The sequence below is a fragment of the Pipistrellus hanaki genome, assembly GCF_964339955.1.
Source record: "Pipistrellus hanaki genome assembly, chromosome: 5".
Lineage (NCBI taxonomy): Eukaryota > Metazoa > Chordata > Mammalia > Chiroptera > Vespertilionidae > Pipistrellus > Pipistrellus hanaki.
The window spans coordinates 65,620,096-65,643,672 of record NC_140507.1 but is presented as its reverse complement, the minus strand read 5'-3'; the positions used below and the strand labels follow the sequence as shown (position 1 = coordinate 65,643,672).

The window sequence follows — 23,577 nt, the reverse complement described above, 5'->3', positions numbered from 1 at the left end:
TTTTCCTGTAATTCAAAATATAAAGCTAACTGGATTTGCCCTAGAAATACTTACTGAAACTCTTCTAATTACAAAGTTTTATGCTAACTTCAAAATTTCCTAATTTTAAAGTATAATGACTATGCATATATTAGAATATTAAAAATGATTTCTTAAAAGTTATTTCTACTTCGAATTTTAACTTTATGTTAATGTTAAATATGTGACAAATTTCAAATTACACACATAATATTAACAGAAGGGTAAATAATATACAATCAGATGAACTAAATAGCAATAAAAAAAGTACTCTCTTTTCCTCTCAAAGAGAATCAATTTTCTTGAAAAATACCCAGGATGATTTTTGCATTTTTATTTATAAAGTTAAAAAAAACAATATTTTATTTAGTAACCTAAATTTATTTTTTCTCTTAACTTTATCTAAAACTTTTTCTCTCTCCAGAAAAATATATTACTTCCCATCACTTAAATAAAAACAAAAATACCCCACTGTGTATCTTGTAATACTGGATGGCCACCATCTGTGTCTGTGCTGCTGGTCTTAAAATGTGTTACAGAATAGAGCACTAAAATCCTCAACACATTTTTCACAGTTAATTTTCCGACTTGCTTCTAAATCCGAAAGAGAATCATGCCCTTACTTTCTCAATGGTAACTGAAAATGTGTTGCTGCTTTTTCACCGAGCATGAAATTGTTGCAGTTTTGTTTTATTTCATTTTCAATGAGCATTTTTAACTTTTCATTACAACATATTCATCAGTACAGATGGCAAAATGGTATGTAAGACAGCCTCTTGGGTACAATATGCAAGTTCCAGTTGGAGTGTTTCCAACAGGATGTAAGCTATGGTCCTGAAGCCTGTACTTTTAAAAACATATTACTTAGCACACTGCCAACAAATGTCAACACAAAAATACTGTGCTGTAATGAGTTCACTCTGTAAAAGAAGTGTACCGGCACCTAAGTTTTCCTAGGAAATAAAACAGAGTAAAAGCATATAATCATAGCACAAAAATATTTAAATATTTATTCAATATTGCATGAAAAAGCTCATATACCAAAAGGAATTAAAATTCTTAACAAAATTACTGCAGTATATTAAAGTTTATAGGGAATTCTTAAAATATACAACATATACAGTAGCAAAAGTCCTGGAAAAGTTCATGTGGAAAAATTCATAGTGAATGATTTGAACTTTTCAGTAACTCTGCAGTTTCTTCAAACCTGAAAAACAATAATATAATACATTAAGTAAATAAATATCATAATGAGGCATAGGTTTTAAGTTGCTAAAATTATGTGTTTAAGCTAAAATAAATTTCAACATTTCTCTTTTTTACAAATATAGTCACTGTTAGTAAGTTAAGTATACTATAGAAGAGAGGAATAACAATTGGAGTCAACTATTTCTAAAAGAGCATAAGTTATTTCAGTACTTCTCAAATTTCAAGAAATATTAGTTTTTTAAATAGTAGGCTACCTAATTACTTAAATACAATTTCGTATTTCCTTTCAACTGTACTTTAGATACCCGAATCACCATCCTCACTTATCATTTAATATTTTTCATACATCAGTTATCAAAAAGAGATAATCCTCTTGATTAACTATCCACCAAAAATATTCCTGCACTCTTTAATCTACAATTAATTCCATTAACAATGTTTTATATCACTTGTTGGAAACCAAAACAGTGACTCATCTCACAAACACATAACTGTAGGAGGATTTATTATCCACTTGAGTCCAGAAGGAAATTCCACACCTGATCAGAGACCTTTAAGGTTTGAAACACACATGCACATTCTACATATACTGTAATCCAATACAATTCCCTACAGATAAATGAATTTCTGTTGCCCCTTTCTGTTACTTACATTTTTTTCATCTTTTCCATTTTCTGAATTGTTGTTTCCTTTAATTTAAAAATCAACAAATTTAGGTTATTTCTCAAAATAAACCATCATCAAAGATGGAATATGAACATATAAAACACAGACTAAAACATTACATTAAGTACTGTTTACTTATCACAAAGAATTTTTATGAGAGATTAAGATTTGCATGGTCTCACTATTTTTCTTGCCAGTGGCATCTACAACTAAATTTAATGTTTGCTTGTTCTCCTGACCCTCGGAAGGAAATCATCTAAGCAGTTGCCAGTTTTTCTTACCTCTGAAATTTCTTTCAGACCACAGTAATTAAGAGTTGAGGTTCTGGGAGTTGTGTCTCTAGATACTGTTCTATAAGAGGAAGACAGAGGAATAGCTAATTTCTCTTTGCTTTTGCTTTGCTTCTCTTTGCTTTTGCTATCTGTGGAGAAATCAGTTTTTCAGGTTATCTTTTCCTTTAAAAGTGGAGTCAAATATCTAAAAATTGTATTTAATCATGAAAGAAAAAGAAACATTTACCCTATGTAATATGCAAATTGACCATCAATCCAAGACACAAGATGGCCACCACAATATGGCGGCAGGGGAGGGCAGTTGAGGGCAACCAGGCCTGCAGGAGAGGGCAGTTGGGGGGGGAGGGGGGAGGAGACAATGTCTGTATGGGAGTGCAATGGGGGGAGGGGGGGACAGGCCTGTAGGGGTTAGGCGTCGATCAGACTGGCAGGGGAGTGGTTAGGGGTGATTAGGCTGCAGCCAGAAGTGGTTAAGGGCAATCTGGTGGCAAGCAGTTGGGAGCCAGCAGTCTTGGATTTTAAGAGGGATGTCCAACTGCCGGTTTATTTGGGATCGGGCCTAAATGGGCAGTCAGACATATCTTGAGCAGTCCCAGATTGGAGAGGGTGCAGGCTGGGCTGAGGGACAACCCTCTACCCACATACACGAATTTCATGCACTGGGCCTGTAAATAAATAAATATATATATATGGCTAATATGCAAAGTGTCCCTTCAGTTCAATTGCTTGCTATAATGTGCACTGACCACCAGGGGGCAGTTCAGAACATGGCAGGAACCAGCAGCAGAGGGGCATTGAGGGAGCAAGGGAAGGAGATGTGCTATTTTCTGACTAGAGGACACAGAGGGACAGGAGGACACAGGGGAACATAAAAACAGAGATGCCAGCAGTTAGATGCAGGTCTAGGCCTGAAACGGAAGGAAGTCTGAAGGCAGGAAGGTGGGCAGAACCGCGTGGTGGCAATGCACAAGTGGTGAGGGAAGGAGGCAGGGAACCTGATCAGCCTTGATCGCAGGCCAGGCCTAGAGACCCTACCTGTGCATGAATTTCATGCACCAGACCTCTAGTTTTAATATATAATGGTTACTGGTATGCAGATGAGTTTTTAATATTCTTCTAAGATAATGACCTACATATAAAGACCTAGATGTTAAAAACTGGCCAATAATAACTACAAAAGGCAATATTACCTTTGTCATAACAATCAGTTGAATAATAGGCAAGTTAATTTATTTTTAAATACAAGCTACTAACTTATTGCAACTGAAAATCCTCCTACCACTGAATAAATTACAGATCACCACAGATAAGACATGTACCTGTCAAATGGCTTAAGGACCATTTTGCTACAAAAACAAGGCCCGAAAAAAAAAAATCAAATACTTTTATTAAAAGCCTACACAGAGGACTGAAATAACTAAAAAGTCTTTTACTTTCGTCTCTTACAGAGACAGCATCTTCTGACTACTTCTCATGCCAATTTGCTCCACTCCTCTGCTTACTCATTAGCATGAATTTGGACAAAATGCCCAGCACAAGATCAACATTATTTAATGTTAGAGGCCCAGCGTGTGAAATCACGCAAGACCTAGATCTGCCCTGTGGGAGCCGAGCCGCAGGCCCCACCTCGTCATGCCAGCTGCAAATACCAGCTTGGGACAGGTGTTTTGTGCACTTCCTGGTGACCGGTTGTGGTTGTGATGCTGTTACAACCACAGGCCTTTTATGATATAGATATTATCCCTGGTGTTCTAATTCCAAATTTCCAAGGGAGACAAAATGATTTGGCTCAACACCTTTTGTATTGGTATTGCTTTTGATCAGGTATCTATTCTTGATCTAGTTATTTGAGCTCAAAGGTCAAGGTCACATGGCACAACTTTGAAGACTAGCTACATCCCACTTTTAGCAGGCTGTATACTGTTTACAGGTTACTGACAAATGCGTTTTATTCTCATGTTATCACATATGCATAGCTGCTACTTAAGTGTAAATTGAAACTTGGAGATACATTTTTATTATTCTACTAGAGGCTTGATGCATGAAATTCATGCATTCAGGTGGGGGTGGAGGGTCCCTCAGCCCAGCCTGTGCCCTCTCAAAGTCCAGGAGCCCCTCGATTGATTGCCCCAAAGAGGTAGGCCCTGCCCACCCAGCCTGGGCTCTGCAATAGATAACCCCCTCAGAGAGAGGCCCTGCCATCATGGGGTAGTCTGGGCCTCCCTCTTTGGGGCTATCATGGAGCCCCCCAACTGACCCATCACCCTGCCAGCTGATGGCCTGGGCCTCCCTCTGCAGGGTGATCATGGGTTGATAGCCAGGCCTCTGACCAATCGCATCCTCCTTGGGTGGCCTGGCACCAGTGGTTGTCATAGTGTTGTTGTCTGGAAGGTCGTCCTGATGGTCATTCTGTTTAGTCATTCAGTCAATTTGCCTATTATGCTTTTATTATTATACATAGCACTTAGCAATTAAAGGGGTTAAAAAAACTCTAAAAGTTTGCAATTCTATACACTAGGATTTATTCAACCACTATGTCACAAAAGATATGTAAGCTGGCTTCTTTAGCAATCCTTGGCTTCAGAAGTCTGTAAGTTTATATTTTCTTTGTTCCTAAGAGATTTGCAGTTTTTAAAATATAAGGCTTGGGAATATTAAAATTACCAGATACCTATGAAAATTATTTTTCTAAACTGTTGATCAAGAGATCTTTAAGGTTTGAAACACATATGCACATTCTACATATACTACTAGAGGCCTGGTACACAAAATTTGTGCACAGGGGGTGTCCTTCAGCCTAGCCTACACCCTCTCCAATCTGGGACCCCTTGAGGGATCTCCAACTACCACTGGGATCGGGCCTAAATGGGCAGTCAGGACATCCCTCTCACAATCCAGGACTGCTGGCTCCCAACTGCTTGCCTGCCTGCCTTCCTGATTGCCCCTAACTGCTTCTGCCTGCAAGCCTGATTACCCCCTAACCACTCCCCTGCCAGCCTGATTGATGCCTAACTGCTACCCTACCAGCCTGTTTGCCCCTAACTGCCATCTCCTGCAGGCCTGGTCATCCCTAACTACCCTTCCCTGCAGGCCTGGTCACCCCCAACTTCCCTCCTCTGCAGGTCTGGTGACCCCTTATATGCCCTCCCTTGCAGGCCTGTCTCCCCACCCCCAACTGCTCTCCAGTGCAGGCCAGGGTCCCCCCTTTCCCCCATCTACCCTTCCCTGAATGCCTGGTCCCTCCCAACTGCCCTCCCCTGATGGTCATCTTGTAGTAGCCATCTTGTGTCCACATGGGGGCAGGATCTTTGACCACATGGGGGCAGCCATTTTGTGTGTGGGAGTGATGGTCAATCTGCATATTACTCTTTTCTTAGATAGGATAGAGGCCTGGTGCATGGGTGGGGGCCAGCTGGTTTGCCCTGAAGGATGTCCTGGATCAGGGTGGGGGTTCCCTTGGGGCGTGAGGCAGCCTGGGAGAGGGGCCTGTAGTGGTTTGCAAGCCAGCCACACCCCCTAGCAATCCAAGCAAAGACCCTGGTATCTGGGGTTTATTTATCTTACAATTCAAACTTTGTAGCCTGGAGTGGAGCAAAGCCTTCTGCTTGCTCCTGGCAGCAGCCACTTCTGTTGGGGTATATGTATCTTCTATAATTGAAACTTTGTAGCCTGGAGTGAAGGCCTGGGCAGGCCTGGGTGTGCAGAAAGCTTGGCTTCCTCCATTGCCTGGGAAATCCAAGACTCCCTCCTGCTCTCTGTGGCTGCAGCCATCTTGGTTGGGTTTATTTGCATTTTGCTGGTGGGCATGGCTTGTGGGTGTAGAGGAGTGATGGTTAATTTGCATATTACTCTTTTATTAGGTAGGATAATCCAATACAATGCTATACTGCCAATACTACTACCATAAGAACTTACCAAGTTTCAGAATATTCCTGCTACTACTACCAGAAGCATAGTCTTCATTTGTTTCATCATAGTTAATATAATCATCATTCTGGAAAAATATAGTTTAGTATTTAGAATGAAATGAAAAGAAAAATGTTCTTATTTTACATTATTACTGCTAAGCATAAAATATAAAGATGACATGATAAATAAATGTTTAAATGTTTAAGTATTTTATTTATAAAACAACATATAAATATTCCTAAGAATAAGAAATATTTTTAATGTTGGAATCAGATAGTAACCTTCTTGAATTTACTTTTTAGGAAGGATACACTAGGACTAGAAATTAAGATCCTGAGTAAACTAAGAAACAATTTCTCAGATTAGATGTGGCAATGGCAAATTTGGTGACTGTCTCTATAAAATTTACAATTTGATTGAAGTAAATGAGTAAGAAAAGGAAGTTCTAATTTTAATTGTTCCTCTCCTGCCAGCTTTTTCTCCACCCTGTAAAATAGGCCATTTGTACTATGACAGGATATGAAATAATTTCAAGCTTTTTAAAAACCAAAGTAAACATTATTTTACCTGATTTTAAATATTTCAAGTGCTGATATCTCTAAAAGCTCAAATGGTAGGTTTGTCAAATTATCTTATTTGATGTAGAGAAAAACAATAGCCATGCCAATAGCAATAAAACAGGCATGTCTAAATAAAACTTCATTCCCACCAAACATTTTCCCATTACCCAAATATCCTCTTATTTAGCATTTCCAAAGGAATAAACACAATAATAAATAAAAATTTCACTGTATATGAGATATCCTATAAATACTAAGGAAAGAAAATACCTTTTTGGACAAAAGCAATTCTGTTTCAAGAAGAGTGACACGACTTATTAGATTGGTCCAGGTTTTTTCATCTACCATCACTTTTCCTTTCATTTTTTCTTCCAAAGAATCTAATTTGCTCTCCATCTGAGTCAGTTTCTTAAGCTTTTCTTGACATTCAGCAAGTAGAGTCTTTAGTTCAATAAGCTCAGTATTAACTTTTATATCCTAAAATATTAAAAATAATATTACACTAATTGAAATTCCTTGAAAATTCAACATATTCCCATTTCCATTGTGATACGTGTGTGAGTGTGTTGATTTCAGAAAGGGAGGAGAGGGAGAGAGAAACATCAATGATAAGATGATACGAGAGAATCAATGACTGGCTGCCTCCTACTGGAGATCGAGTCCAGGCATGTGTCCTGACTGAGACTCAAACCTTGACCTCCTGGTTCATAGGCTGATGCTCAAACACTGAGTCAGGCTGTCTGGACCCATTGTGTTATTTCAATAGTTACAATAGGCAACAGAGCTTGAGAGTTAAGACTGCTACCTTTGGAGGCAGACTACTTGGACAGTCTAACATGTATGATCTTGATGCTTCAATTTACTTATTTAAAAAAATTCCTACTTCATATGGTTCTTGTGAGGATTAAATAAGTTACTTTTCATAAGGCTCTTTTGAACAACAGTGGGTAGTATAATATTACTGTCACTAACAAGCTTCTTGTAACAACACAGCACCCAGCACAAAGCTAAGAGGAAATGACCAAGAAATGGCAGTGCATTGAAAGTATTTAGTTTGCTATAAATGGGAAATAAGCCTAATGGCCATCTGGTAGTTTTATAAATGCCAACTGTATACAGACGTAGACACATCACAAGACACAGAAGACAGAAAAAAGAGTTTTAGCAGAAGCAGTAGAGATTAGACACTATACTAGGATCTGTGGCAATACTGTAATAGAAAAGGTACTCTTAGAGAAAAGAGAAAAAGACACGAAGGGCAAAAAAAACAGAAAATGAAAAGGCAGCAGTGCATCAGTTTTTTCCATTCATCAATATAGGGAACAGGTGATAGAGAATCTTCATTGTACAAAGCAATATATCTCTATATCTCATTAAACTAAATTCCTTGAAGAGACATACCATGTCTTTATCATCTCTGCATTACCCATAACACATAAAAACATGCAGTAAATAATGTCAAGTTATATTCAGTAAGGCTTACTGATTCTTAAGTAATGGCAACAAGGATAATGTGCCATGATTAATAATTCAAAAGTCCAGAGATATTCCAAAGTTTAGATGCTGAAGTAATCATGTACATTGGAATAAGAAATATTGGCATCTGCTAAAAACATCCCAAATTCTTACTTGTTGCTCAGACTCGATTTCAGGGACCTTTACTTCAGGAGTCTGTATTTCAGTATCCTTTAAGTCACTCACAGCAAATGCTTCATTCACATCTGTCATTGCACTTGACGTACTGTCAGAAATGCTCACACCATCTTCATTGTAGAGGTGACGGATCACCACAGCTTTCTTCTGCTCAGAAAAAGCTATGTCAGAGCAGCTTCCATGTTTCCCTCACACAATTATTTTACACACACACACAGTCACTTTGCAAAAGAATATCTTATCTTCCCTTTAAGATTTATAATATAAATTGCCACATATAATGTGGACATAAAACATTAATTAAGCTATTAATATTTTATGAGTGGTGATAAAATTGTGGTTATGATATTTTAAAGCCTTCTTATATATTAGAATATTGAAATATTTCTTCAACGATGTCAGCATTTGTTTCAAACTGTTTCAGGTTTTGGAGAAAGATGTTGGGAAAACTGGTTATAATAAAGATGAAACAAGATGAGCAAAGAGTTGATAAATTGCTGAAACTGAGAATGAGTTGTATTTGAAAATTACTTTAAAAACAATTTCATCATAAAACAGGTTACCACATAAATCATGCAAATAATCAAGAATTGACTCTGTGAATAAGACTTGTCACAATTTTTTTAAATTAGACAAACCACAAAATATCAGACGTTCAGCTAATGATTCAAGCTAAATAGTGACAAAGGGAAAGTCCTGAGAGTAAGACTTATTCAGCCACAGGTGCTGAGCAGATAAGGGCAGGAAAGATATCAACAAAGAGAAGATATTCAAAACACTAACCCAAAACCAGAGTATAGATTTAGGAACTAACAATCATTGGATACTTCACATTCCTGATAGAGAAATATGAGTGCAGGGAAATGAAAGCACATAACTTATAACTAATGGCATGCTCTATTTAGGTTCCCATGTTGTTGTAGGAAGACTAAAGACATAATTAGGAGTAACTATAAATGAGCACATAATATAACCTTCTTAAATTATTGCTATTCTATCTAGGAAACAAGTCAGAAATAGAAATTAGAAATATAAAGTTTGTTCCATTCTACACTTCTACTCTCTTAACTTTTGGAATATTTCCCAGATCACATGATATGCATTGCTATAAAACCCTTATGGTCTAATATCTAACTGGAATGTTTTAACCAGGTGCTAGCTAGAAAAAAAAAAAAAAAAAAAAAAAAAAGGGAGCCTTGTACATTGGATTAGGTAGGTAGGTAGCTGTATTTTCTGACCTTCCCTGAAGTTGTGAACCTGCCAGTAATATCAATGCCAACAGGTTCTGCAGATGACCTCTCGCTGCTTGAACTAGGTTCTAACTTAGCACAATTGACTTTCTTTCTTTGTAGTGATGGAGTCTAAAAAAAAGGGAAAAAAAAGTATTAAGATGTAAAAAGTTTTGTGTAAAAACATGTTCTAGTATTCTTAAATTCTATTATCATTTAAATTTTATATGTAAAATATGATTGTCAAATAATGAGTCTAAATTCCATATATTTTGAAAACTAAGAAGTGATGAAAATGTACTGTTTAAACTGTTAGTTTAGGATCAGTACCTCCAAGTTGCAAATGTGCAAATACAAGTGACTAGTATTTAAAGCAAACACCAGGTATTATATGGTTACACAAATCTGTGAATAATGCAGTAATTATGCTATGTATTAATTTGCTATCTAGGGTATTGATTTTATACATTAAAATACTTGCCACTGAGCATAAGTTAAAATATGTAAAAAAAATTACCTTATCAAGACAACTCAACTCCTTGTGCTTTTTTATCACACAATTCAAAATATCACAGATAATTTGAATTTTCCATTCTGCAAATCCACATTGGAGAAACTGCTTTTTCGTCAAGATTGGTTTATAATTAAATTGATCACGAAGAAGCTATGAAGAGAGAATAGATCAACAAAATATTGGGAACAATCTCTTTAAAAAATCTAAAATAATAAATGGTCACCTGGTTAGGGTGGCCTTTTATTTAAAAGGTAGAAAGAGATTTATGACCAGGCAGCAGAGATATGTAGGTAGAAACAGGTATCTAAGGATGTACCAAAAATAGATGGCTGTCCAGAGAGATGGAAAAATATACCCAACTAGTGGCCTGCCTGGTGCACGAAATTCGTGCATATTAAAAGGGAATTAATTAGAGGAAATATTTTAATATTGCTATTTGCCCTTACTCTAAAATAGAAGTGTCAGAGATGAAAAATTTAGTAAAATGTATATGAAAATCTTCCTCCTGTCAGAGTCTGGGGTGTGCCATGGGACCCAGAGTCAAGTCCCACCCACCCACACACGCCTTGAAATTGCACAAGACCTAGAACTGGCCGGCCCCAACCCCAATGGGCGAGATCCAGACCCAGTCGGCCCCAGCCCTATCAAGCCCTGCTAGGCAGGGGTCACAACCTCAAGTTCCCTAGCCTGGCACCAGGAAGGTGACACAGCCTCAGATCCCCCAGCCCAGTGCTGGGCAGAGCGTGCAGCCTCAGGTCGCCCGTCAAACCTCACTGGGTGGTGGGGTGCAGCCACAGGTCCCAGGTCAAGCCCTCAGGGTGAGGCGCACAGCCTCATGTTCCCTGGCACAACCTCAAGTTCCTGGTCAGGCAAATGGGGCTGGGGGCGTGGCCTGAGGTCCCCCAGCCCAGCACCAGGGTGGGGGGGGTGCACCTGAGGTCAAGCCCCACTGGATCAGGGGCATGGCCTAAGGTCCCCTGTCTAGCCCCACTGGGCGGGGGAACAGCCTGAGGTCCCCTGGCCAGGCACTGGGGCGGGGTGTGTGTGTGTGTGTGTGTGTGGGGGGGGGGGGGTGTGTGTGCACTTTGAGGTCCACCATCAAGCCCTGCCAGGTAGAGGGCGCGGCCTGAGGCCCCCATCAAGCCCCACCAGGCAGGGGTTGTGGCCTGAGGTCCCCGCCCTGGCCCAGCACCATGAAGCCTCAGGTCCCTGCAGATGGCTTGTTAAGGCTCATTACGGCTCATTACAGGAACCCCGCCTCCACTTTGGGCACAAGCCATCTTGTGTTACAGGAACCCTGCCTCTGCTGTGGGTTCAGCCATCTTGTGATGGCGTGAGGGTCAATTTGCACATTACCTCTTTATTGTATAGGATGATCCTAATAGTTACTAGAAATACTCCTTACCAGATAAGTCAGAAACCATAGATTTATGTGTTTATACTTCTTCCAGTATATGATTTTTTAGACAAGTCAGTAGGCCTCTGAGTTTCAATTTCTCATTTGTAAAATGAGAGCAATAGGCCAGACCAGTAATTTCCAAAACCTACTCTTAAACCCTAATATTACTTGGAAGTGCCTCTTAGGCTTCCAAAGAAGTTTTCTGGGTGAAAGACAAAGAAAGGAAAGATTAAACAGAGAATCTACACATGAAAGCTCCTATTTCATCATGTGCAACTTACTACTTAAAAAAGAAAAATTTGATTTGATAAATGGGTTTTATCTTTTCTAAAAAAGTTTAAAAAAACTAGAGTATTGTACTTAAGCAAAAACTAATGATTATAAGTAGGGTGTTTAAAGAACAAAGTATGAGATTAAGTGCATAATACATAATACACGTGTAAATACTAGGGTAGATATAAGACATGGTCCTAGTATACAAGGAACATGAAAACTCAATCAAGCTCTACAAATTATAGCTAGATTAACTTATAATTCTATATACCACAAACTTTACTCAATAAAGCCACACTTCTTTCTAGCTTCTGCCAGCATACCAAATTTTGTTGTAAAAAATGGCAAATGATACCAATGACAAATAGTTTCCAGTTGTCATATTTAATAGAGTATGAAACATAAAGCAAACTTCAATTACATATTGATTGCAATAGGGATTTCATTTAAATGAGGTAAATGCATATGAAAACACTGTCAACTATACATACTGCATATAAATTATGAAATTATAAAAACATTAATCTGAAAAAAAAACAACCACCGATGACTTCTAAAACAATCCTATACGTTAAAAGCCTAGGTTGCATCACTCCCTCGTGCAACGTTGTCACAAGATGGCTGTGTGTACAGCGGATGCAGGGCCTGGTGGCTGCTCAGCACTGTGAGGCCTGTGGGTCCCATGGCTCTGTGCAGCGCAAAGGAGGCCGGTCCCAGTGTCTGCCACTTCGAGCAGAGGAGGCGGGTCGTGGCAGGGGAGGACAGTTGTGAGTGATCAGGTCGGCAGGAGAGGGCAATTGGAGGCGATCAGGTTGGCAGGGGGGCAGTTGTGGGTGATCAAGCCAGCAAGAGGGGTGGGGGGGCAGTTGTGGGCAATCAGGCCAGCAAGGGAGGGCAATTGAGGGTGATCAGGTCGGCAGGGAAGCAGTTAGACATCAATCAGGTTGGCAGGGGAATGGTTAGGGGTGATCAGATTGGCAAGCAGAAGCAGTTAGGAGCAATCAGGCAGGCAAGCAGTTAGAAGCCAGCAGTCCCGGATAGTGAGAGGGATGTCCTCTGGGATTGGGCCTAAACCAGCAGTTGGACATCCCCCAAGAGGTCCCAGATTGGAGAGGGTGCAGGCTGGGTTGAGGGATACCCCATACCCCAACACGAATTTCGTGCACTGGACCTCTAGTTATTTCATAAACTTAAACATACCTTATAGACAGTATCTATAAAGCGCAAGTCATTCTTTGCTATGAGTTCTACATTGGATTCCATCAGAAGTTCTGCTACATAAGGAGAATATGAGGTAAGAGAATAGCTGATGATGGGTAAAGACGCTGCTAAATCTCCCTTAACCAAACTGTTGGGGGGGAAAAAAAAAGGTTTTTAATGAGTATAAGTCCACAAAGTTAGAAAATTGGGGCAATACAAGAATTATTGTCAATAATTTATAACAACACTATAGCCATAATAAAGTGATGCATAAGACTTTTTATATTCTATCCTTAACACTAAATTAGTCTAGTCAATTACTATGAAATTATATTACTCATTTGCTCAAATAATTACAATAGCTTTTTAATACCAATAGAAAATCTAGTACATTTGGTACACATATATGCTGCATATATATTAAAAAATTATAAAAACATTAATCTGGAAAAAAAACCACCGATGACTTCTAAAGCAATCCTATATGTTAAAAGCCTAGGTTGCATCACTCCCTCGTGCAACGTTGTCACAAGATGGCTGTGTGTACAGCGGATGCAGGGCCTCGTGGCTGCTCAGCGCTGTGAGGCCTGTGGGTCCCATGCTCTGTGCAGCGCAAAAGAGGCCGGTCCCAGTGTAAACAAATGTACCACCTTACAGAGGTACACTATATGCTCTTGTAAGCACTTGTTACCTTACCTCTTATGCTTCTTATCACAAACTGCAAAGGTAAAACATTATGAATTCTAAGTTATAGATGAGGAAACTATAACTAGTCTGATCAGTATCTTCTCTTGTATTAGGCCCATTTGAAATCCGTACTTTATCTGTTTATGCTAATTCCTCCAGAAAGGTATCCCACTTTTCTCTGCCTGTTATTCATTCTCCATACCTCATTTGTCAGATACCAAGCTTTTCATGAAGCCATCCTCAATGTTCTGATCCATATTTCTCTTTCCCAGAATGATTCCCTGGCTATTCAGTATCTGATACCTCATGCCTGTCTTGTACTCTTGTCTAATTGTCTACACATATGAATCTCATTTTCTCCATGTGAAGTAGTTTCACAGATTCTCCCACAACAAAGCACAGGAGAGGCCAGTTCAATTACCCAGTTATATATGTTCAATTGAAGTAATAATGCACTTATGTAAAACATTTGTTTTCCACAAAATTCAAGATGTACATAAATCTCCCTATTCCCACTCCAATATTTTTAATAAGGCAGAGAGCAAGTAATGATCATAGCATTACAATTTGTTTTTTAGGATAAATATAAATTGTTTCTCTTTTATGTTTATGGATATAATATTTTACCCATGAGAAAATTGCTCTGGCAACCTTTTTTATTTATACAACAGTTTAAAAAAGACACACACAAAAAATGCTTTTGAACAGCAAAAATCTGTCCCATTTTATGCATGTTATGAGTAGAAGACAGCCAGGTCTGCATTTATCATCTCATATAAAACAACCTCAAAAATCTTGGTTATCTATGGATTAAGAACTTTGATTAGAAACAGTAAGAACAGGTATTATAAACTGGCACATCAAAACAAAAAACAGCAAATCACAAGAAAAAAATTTTAAAATGGGAAAAAGTGGAAAGAACCGAAATATGTATATCTGTGGCTGGCTGTGTATGTGAGGTAGTAATCTGAAACAGCAGCAAATAGTATTAACTATCTCAATAGACCCTGCAGATGTTACTATATCATGAAATAATCTAAAAATGATTGTTTTTAATGACATTCTTGGTCAATAAGAAAATCAAACGTATAAGCAGTGTACGCAGAAGAAAGGGATATAATCGGTATCTTTTTAAATTATTCCTATACAAAATGTCTTTTAAAATATTGATGTTAGCCCTAGCTGGTTCGGCTGAATGGATGGAGTGTGGGCCTATGGACTAAAGGACCCCAGGATCAATTCCTGTCAAGGGCACATGCCTGGGTTGGGAGCTTTATCCCCAGTAGGGGTTGTGCAGGAGGCAGCCAATCAGTAATTCCCTCTCATCATTGATGTTTCTTTCCCTTCCTCTCTGAAATTAATAAAAATATATTAAAATAAAATTTTAAAAATGTTGATGATTAAGGTGGTAAGAAGAAAACTTGGCTATTCATACTGATTAAGTCCTGGCAAGACAAGACAGTAGAGATTTCCCTCTTTTGAATAACCAACCTATTGGTGTATGCTGTGGAAGCATACTATGGAATACGTTCCGTTTCTCATATATAATACCTGTGACAACAGTCATTAGAGTTCAACTTTCTCCTTGCTCTCCTTACTATCCTTTCATTTGCAGCCATCTCTTAGTGTTAACTCTCCCTAGTATACATACAGAACTTCTATTTTTATATGTAAAGCCCATTATTCCAGAATTCTACTTAGTAGTTGGTTTAGCCAAGACTCACTCTACTACTTGACAATGTACCTAATCTGGAGTTACGTTTGACACTCATTGAATAAATATTTAAATAGCTTCTAATATGTGCCAGGCACCATTCTATATACAGGAAACTACACTGACTGAACAAAATTAAGTACTAGCCCTGGCTGGTGTAGCTCAGTAGGTAGGGTATTGTCCCATGCACCCAAAGGCTGCCTTTTTAATTAATAGACAGGGCACATGCTCACATTGCAGGCTCATTTCCCAGTAAGGAGTGTGCAGGAAGCACATTCTCAATGTTTCACTTTCACATTGATGTTTCTCTCTAAACTTCAACAAAAAATATTTTACAAAAAAAAACAATAAAAACTATGTACTAGATATCAACTTACTTCCCAGAGGGGGAAATATCAATGAATATCCCAGGTAAGAAAAAATGTAGTAGAGGATAGAAGGTGACAGGAATACCATATTAGATTGGCATGAATATCTACACTAATAAAAGAATAAGATGCAAATTGACCGTACCTTTGCAAAACCCACCAGCCAATCAGGAGTGAGTATGCAAAATTAACCCAACAAAGCTGGTGGGTTAATTTGCATAGGAAGGCACCGAGGGGCAGGGGGCATTCGGAGCTGCCCCAGCCCCTCTAGGCCTCTGGGCAGCGTGGGAAGGAGGAAAGGTGGCTCCGGCGGGAGCAAAGGCAGTGCCAGCAGCCAGGGGAAGGAAGGCCCATTCTTGCACAAATCTTTCTGCATTAGGCCTCTAGCAGAAGAAATGTATGTTGCTTTGCTACAACCTACAAAAGCAAGTCAGTCATATTGGAAAAGTGGAAATTAACACAAAATGTCCAATGTAGGGTCTGTTATATTAGTTAGCTTAATAATCTTCAGGCAAGGTATAAGTGGTCATAAGAAATCTATCAAGTAGAATCTTCCAAATCATAAATAAATATTATCCAACTTGGATGTGAGCGGGTGGTAAGTCATATAACTAATGAATTCATTACATTTCTACGAGTTTAAAAGTTGTTCAGAGACCATACCATATATGGAAGTAATATATTTTGCCACTACTTTTTTTTTTAATATACATATATATTTTAAATATCTTTTTATTGATTTCAGAGAGGAGCCATAGATGGATGTCTATTTTGCTGCTACCTAAAAAATAAATATACTTTTATTGATTTCATAGAAGAAGGAAGAGGGAGAAAGAGATAGAAACATCAATGATGAGAGAGAACCATTGACTGGTTGCCTCCCGCATGCCCCCGACTAGGGATTGAGCTCACCGAGCCAAACAGGCTAGGGTTCAAAATATATTTTTATTGATTTCAGAGAGGAAAGGAGAGGGAGAGATTGATAGAAACATCAATGATGAGAGAGAATCATTGATCAACTGCCTCCTGCATGCCCTGCACTGGGGATCAAGCCCACAACCCAGGCATATGCCCTTGACCAGAATCAAACCTGCGACCCTTCAGTCCACAGGCTGATGCTCTATCTACTGAGCTAAGCCTGCTAAAGCTTTGCTACTATTATACTTCTAAAAGGTGACGTAAATCTCAAGTTGGACTTCTTAAAATTCATACTTAGAAATAAACTCCTGTAATTCCCCGCTTTCTAAAATATTTTAATCATTTCAAGAAAAACTTTTAAAGTGCCCAGATAAAATCGGTGTCCTTACTTCTCCCCCATGTCAAATATTATATCAAATCATTACCAAAAAGACTACAAATACGCTTTATATCCTAGCTTACCCTACACAATCCACTTCTTGAGGATAATTTACCGAGCGAAGCACTTGTTCTAGGTTCCGTAAGCTTCTCTTCAAGTCGCCTGTTGCCATTATTTAACATTACATTCAGCTCCAGCTTTTGAAATAATCTAATATTTCACCTAAAAGTAAAAATTTATAGAACAATTAAGGCTGTGTATTTTTGAAGCTTCTCTATCTTATTTTGTTCACATCTCCATACTTACCTTTGCTTAGCTACTTCTCCCCTAACAATACTTCCCTACTGGTCTAGTATTGCCTGGTATTTACCTGATATTCCTGAATATAAGGTGTGTTTTCCCCCCAATATTTTTCCTTATAAAAAAAGTTTGCTTTATATTCATGTTCTTGAAATGTGTCTCATATATGATACTCTCCCAGATACTTTATTTTGAACAACGAAGTACCATTTGAGAAGACATATCAATCTGAAATAGTATCCATCAAGGACTATTTTGGATAATTATGAAGGATACATATTTAAAAAAAAATCAGTCAAAAATGGAGAAAGAATTAGCACAGACTTAGTCCTAATTCCTAGAGCTCTGACCTCACCCAGTTGCCAATAAGATGATTTGGTTAAAAAACAAGTGATTAAAAACCATATATCCTCACCAGGACAAATAGAAATATAGGGATTCCATGACAGAAGAGATATCAACAAAATTTTGGAAGATGGAAAGCAGATGGATGAGTATCAGCCAACCTAGCAGCACAGACTGGCCAATCCCACCTGTCTATTTAGGAGAAAACCAACAGCAGCAACATAGGTTCAGAAATGAGAGGCCCCTTACAGTTCTGCAAATGGTAAGGCCAAGGGGGGGTTGAAATAAGGATGATTATATGAAAGTTTATATAAAGAGCTGCTAAATCCTAGCTTTTTACTTCCCTTCCTGTCTCTGACACATAACTTGTTCAACTGGGCAATTAGTTCTCTGTTCCCCTGGCTTTAACTGTCCTCTAGATCAGTGTTTTTCAACCTTTTTTTGGGCAAAGGCCCACTTGTTTCATGAAAAAAATCACGAGGCACACCACCATTAGAAAATGTTAAAAAATTTAACTCTGTGCCTATATTGACTATATATAAAGTAATTCTCTTGAATAGGAATCAAATAAACACAAAGAAAGTATTTTATAATTACTTTATTATGAAATATTAAGTAAACAAAATAGTGAAAAATTATAAAATTCTTGTCTTATCTGCACCTACGGCACACCAGGCAACATCTCGCGGCACACTAGTGTGCCGCGGAACAGCGGTTGAAAAACGCTGCTCTAGATTGTTTCATATATATATGAAACAATAAATAAATTCTAATACTTGAATTGAACAATTAAGTTAAGTCAATGACAATAGTAGCAGCTACGTTCTTTCAATGCTGGAGTGAGAATTTACAGATAAGCAAGGGGAGGAGACAAGAATAAGCCATGCCTAATGGATTAGTTAGAGACATCAGTATGAATTTATGTTTAGCTTAATACAGTTACAGATAGTTGCATATTGAATTATTTATAGATATGTAGATATATACAGCTTAGTGTATACACATTGATTTCTGCTCTCTGCCGGCTGAAAGTGACTAAAAGCAACGACACCCCAGTAGCAAAGAGCACACATGGCATCCAGATCTTGGTGTGTAATGCTATTCTCCAATAAAAGGAACCAGGACTCCCTGGAGAAAAGACCAAATGTAGAACTGGGGCAGGAAATATGCAAAAGGAACCTGAAGCATTATGTAGTTCCAGAAAGTAAAAGCTACACACAAAACAAACAAATCCAACATTGATAGGGGTACCTCAAAAGGGCATAAAAGCCAGATGAAATAGCTCCCAATGGTCAAATTTAACACAGTTTGAACAATAAAATTAATAAATTAGCATGACATTATCCAAGGTATAAAACAAAACAAATCAATCAGTATAATTCAATACATTAACAAATAAAGGAAAAATCATAATTTTAAGACATGCAAAAGAGGCATTTGCTAAAATTCAATACCAACTTATTATATAATTCTTATGACACTAGAAATAGAAGAGAACTGACTGCATTTGATAAAGATCATCTTCAGAAATCTCTTGTAAATATCATACATCATAATAGTGAAATACTAAAAACTTCTTCCTGAGATTGGGAATGAGGCAAGCTTATCTAGCCTCTTCATTTCTATTCAACATTGTACTAGAGGTGGTAGACAGTACAAACATACAAGAGAAAGAAGTAAAAGGCATAAAGACTAAAAAGGAAGAAATAAAAATGTCACTATTCACAGACAACATAACTGTATATGAAAAAAAAAGAAATAAGTGAATTTAACAAGGATGCTAGGCCAATTGTATTTTCCAAATAATTAAAAGGTGTTTAAAAATTATATATCTATAAATAACTCATGATAGCCTCAATAAATAATCACAAACATGTGAATAAATCTGGAGAATATATGTAAGAAAGACATCAAATGAAAAACTCATGAATCTCTAGTGAGATATATTAAAGTAGCCCTAAACAGAAGAGATATACACCTTGATCAAGGATTGGAAAACTCAATATACCGAATATTGATCCATAGATTCAATGCATTTCCTCCCCCTCCCCCCAAAAAATCCCTGCAGTTTTTCATAGGTAGAAATTCACATGCTGAGTCTAAAATATATATAGAAATGCAAAAGATAAAGGACAACTATCAAGATAAAAATTAATGATTAGATATCAAGATTAAGTCTAAAGTTAAATTTGGAATAAGTGAAAAGATGTACAAATAGAACAATGAAACAGAATACAGTCCAGAAACAGACCACTGACACTAAATTTATGACAAACTTGATGCTGAGTAGCCCTGGACAAAGAATGGTCTTTATCCATAAATGTAACTTTGTCAACTGAATATCCAGATGGAATAAATAAAACTTGAACCCCTGATGTAAAGGGTACCTCACATCCTTCACAAATTAATTTCAGGTTTGTTGAAGATCTAAATATAAAATATAAGACAACCAGATTTTCTGGAGATCACATAAGAGAATAATCTTTATGAACTTCGAGTATAGAAGAATTTATCTTATGATTAATAAAATGAAACACATTAAAATGAGTAACTTCTGTTCATCAAAAGAACACCTTTAAGAGAGTAGAAAGATAAGCCACTGAGTGGGAGATGATGCTGTCATATATGTAACTAACAGAAAGATTCATATCTAGAGTATGTAAAGAAATTCCTACAAAATAATAAGAAAAGAAAGATAACTCAATAGAAAAATGGGAACGAGGCCTGAACAGAAATTTGACGGAAAGCTAAACATGTGAAAAGACACTCAACACAGTTAATTATTAGGAAATTAATTACAAAGTAAATTTAAAAATCTGAAATCTATAGAATTCTGTGAAAGAGTGTATTAGTGTTACTTGGCAATATAGGCTACTACTAGTAAAGGTGACATACTCCAAAAAATATACATAACAGAATATTTATATATTTGTGTGCAGCAAAACACATGAAAAGTATTTGACATTTTAAATAAAATGGTTCACTCTTTTAAAATCCCAAAGAAAATAATACCATGGGATTATATTTTTAAATGGCTCATGTGGTAGGGTTTTTGTTAGATTCTCCAAAGAAAAGGTTATTCCCTAAGAAGGTCATAAGATAAATATATTTTTATAAAAAATAGTTAAGAACCTTTGCTAAAAAGAGACGAAAGAGATATAGTTTACCTAACCTATAAGTCTGGTCAACCACTAAGGCAAAGCACAATAACACACTTAAAAATGTCTACTTGTAACTGTCCATGGACACTTCGTAGAAGGAAAATAATACATAACAACACCTTGAGCAATGAATCCTCTGGGAATGAAGCTTCTTTAAAGTGAAGCCATTGACATTAAAAACAAAACAGAACAATTCATAAATCAGGTGAAGTAGAGTTAGCATGATCTTTCCCCCAGTCAATCTCCAGCAGTTGTCCAGGATACAAATCATCTCTCTACGTACCTTCTCTCTAACCAGAGGCAATAAGGCTAACAATGTGCACAATCCTAAATTTAGTAAACTTTCTAGTTTAAAGCTGCTAGGCATTCCATTCTGAACCTTTTCTCTATTTTAGGAGCACAGTACCTTCCTGATCCAAGTCTCCTCTCCTTTATCAATATGGCAAAGAACAGGTTATTGACTATATTTTTATACACTCCTGCATGTATTTTATCACTATTTTTCAGCCAATCAATTACTTCAAATAAGCATTTACATTTTTAGGCAGGAGGAATTTCAGGACCTTTCAAAGGGGACATAACTAGAAAAGAAAGAAAGTAATCCTCAAATCACATTATACAAAACACTGGCCAATAAGGCAAATCTTTTTTTTAACATTATTTAAGATGATTGGGGATCAACAGATAAATGGAAGAAGAGAGCTGACTTCTCCAGAACATGACCAGCCTTTACTTCCCAGGAAAAGATGAGGCGGGAACTAAGCTGGCTGTAATTGTCATTGGCCATTATAGAAGGTCTGAGGTTAAGTTCCAGACATATCTATTTTAACACAATTCTTCTTGGAGCACCTTTTCCCCTCAGACATTCTATAACTTCAATATAAACTGTATTTCTCCCACAGACTTCCTTTAATCCTGTATATTCCATCTTTCTAGTACATGTAATTTCATTTAACACTTCATGATATCTATCCCATCTTTGTTTTCTCTGTAGCTCTGGAACATATATCAATGTCTCATTATTTCTACCTCTGGTAATGGAATTTTTTTTACCATAAAGTATGTCCCTGGAACACAGCGGAATAAATATTTTGAAGAAGAGTAAGATACTAGTACAGCTTGAATCTGTAGGTGAAGGAGATAAGTGATAAAAAATATATATATATATAAATAAAGGGATACTAAATGTGAAATTATAGAAACAATTATAGTTACTGCTCTATATTTTCATGAAAGCCTTTACCTCAAAATTAAAAATTAAGATATTAAAAGAAGTTGATCTCTAACTTATGCACATTTTAACATAATACTTTCAGAGATGAAAAACAACATAACTTAAAAAAAAATAACATTTACACTTTATTACCCGTATCAGAGAAAAGTAAAAGAAGATATTACTCAGCTTGTAGCACAGATTCAACCATTAAGATGATCTCAATATTGCTTCCTTAGCTTCCTCCAGAGAGCTCTCTCCGAAAGTCAGATCTGCCCAACTGAACCCAATTTTCAGTGTAGCGAGAGATCATGGCTGTTGGAGGTCATGCAAGGATGCCTCCCAATGGAATGCCATTAAACTCAGTGACTTTTTTTTTTTTAATCAAAATGAAGTAACTACAGTACACTGACTATAGCGATTGTGCTTGATGACTTAGGTTTATGACATTGCTCATATTGCTAGATATTATCTAAAAACCGTGCATCCAAAATAGAGGAGTAGAATGAGGAAAAGCTAAGTTTATAAAACTTTTCACAAAAGATTTAGGGGAATGCTATTATGCTATTCTAAGAGATAGGGAAGAAAGGGCTGGGAAAGAAAACGTTGAGAAAATGGGGGTGGAAGGTGGAACAAAGGAAGTAAGGGACAAGTATAGACAGAGCTCAGTAGGACTGTCCTGTTGAAAGGTTTGGACAACTTTGGAAAAACAGATTAATACAGACCTAATTCCGGAATCAAAACGTCAAGATTGATTTTTTTTTTCATAGTGAGGGGAAAATCAATAGTCTCCTGGGAAAATGATAAAATGTTGAAACACAAGGGAATTGCAAGGAAGGAACTCACCCACTACTTTCATCTCTCCCTTCTAGCCAGTATTCCCAAGGAGGCTCCAAGGGGAGGGATCCGTCTATCACTTCCCTACCGTAAATCACAACCTCATCTCAGAGGGTGTGCTGCCACGGTTCTTCCCCTCCACTAGGTTTATAAAAGTATGAAAAGACGAAAGGACAGACCTGGCCATTCGCTCCCACCCGGGGCTTCGGTAAAGGCATCCAGAGAGGCGACCTCAGCCCAGTCTAAGATGCAGCCTCGCCAGCTCCTTGGTGCTTACCCAGCAGCCACGGAGCAAAGAAGCGGACTCCGAAAAGAAAGGGGGGGCGGGGGTGAGCGTCCTATGCAACCGGAGATAGCCCTGGAGACCAGCCTCCAGCAACAAATCCCGGCAGCCGCAGCCCCGCGCCCGGGGTGCGCTTCTCGCGCCGACCGTTTGTATCTGCAACAGCGGGTCAAAGCCCGCCACGCTGCGCAGCGGACCTTCCGAGCTGCAGGCTTCCCGCGCTCGGCGATTCCTCGCTGCAGATTCCACACAGGGTTCGTCCAGTCCCCCCGAGAACGCTGACGCTGCTGAGAGCCTTCTCCATAGCCAGTCCGATCTTAAGCTGCAGAGGAGAAATTGGCCCCCGTTTTGGATGCCCAGAGTAGCTCCGGAGGCGAAGTGAGAAACGGGGACCCTGTAACGAATCGTACACAGCGGAGACAAAGATGCTTTTGCTTTCCGCCTCAGGC

The 23,577-nt window shown here is 38.0% G+C and overlaps 1 protein-coding gene across 12 annotated transcripts; it reads right to left on the bottom strand.

Moving 5' to 3' along the window:
- Positions 1-324: 324 nt before the first annotated feature.
- CEP44 (centrosomal protein 44) lies at positions 325-23,451 on the bottom strand. Of its 12 annotated transcripts, none has more exons than XM_084884626.1 (12): positions 23,025-23,317; positions 21,849-21,920; positions 17,105-17,211; positions 12,924-13,071; positions 10,055-10,201; positions 9,547-9,669; positions 8,285-8,455; positions 6,926-7,132; positions 6,102-6,180; positions 2,175-2,314; positions 1,879-1,916; positions 326-1,225 (listed from the first exon to the last, which is right to left on the bottom strand). In XM_084884626.1, exons 4-12 carry the CDS (start codon positions 12,984-12,986, stop codon positions 1,177-1,179), a joined length of 1,017 nt encoding a protein of 338 aa, XP_084740752.1. In that variant the 5' UTR covers positions 12,987-13,071; positions 17,105-17,211; positions 21,849-21,920; positions 23,025-23,317; the 3' UTR covers positions 326-1,176. The 12 variants fall into 12 exon arrangements, with proteins under 12 accessions (XP_084740744.1, XP_084740752.1, XP_084740743.1 ...); XM_084884621.1 differs by lacking the exon at positions 23,025-23,317 and adding an exon at positions 23,326-23,451 and having other exon boundaries at positions 328-1,225; positions 17,073-17,211; XM_084884615.1 differs by having other exon boundaries at positions 328-1,225; positions 17,073-17,211.
- Between the last annotated feature and the right edge of the window lie 126 nt (positions 23,452-23,577).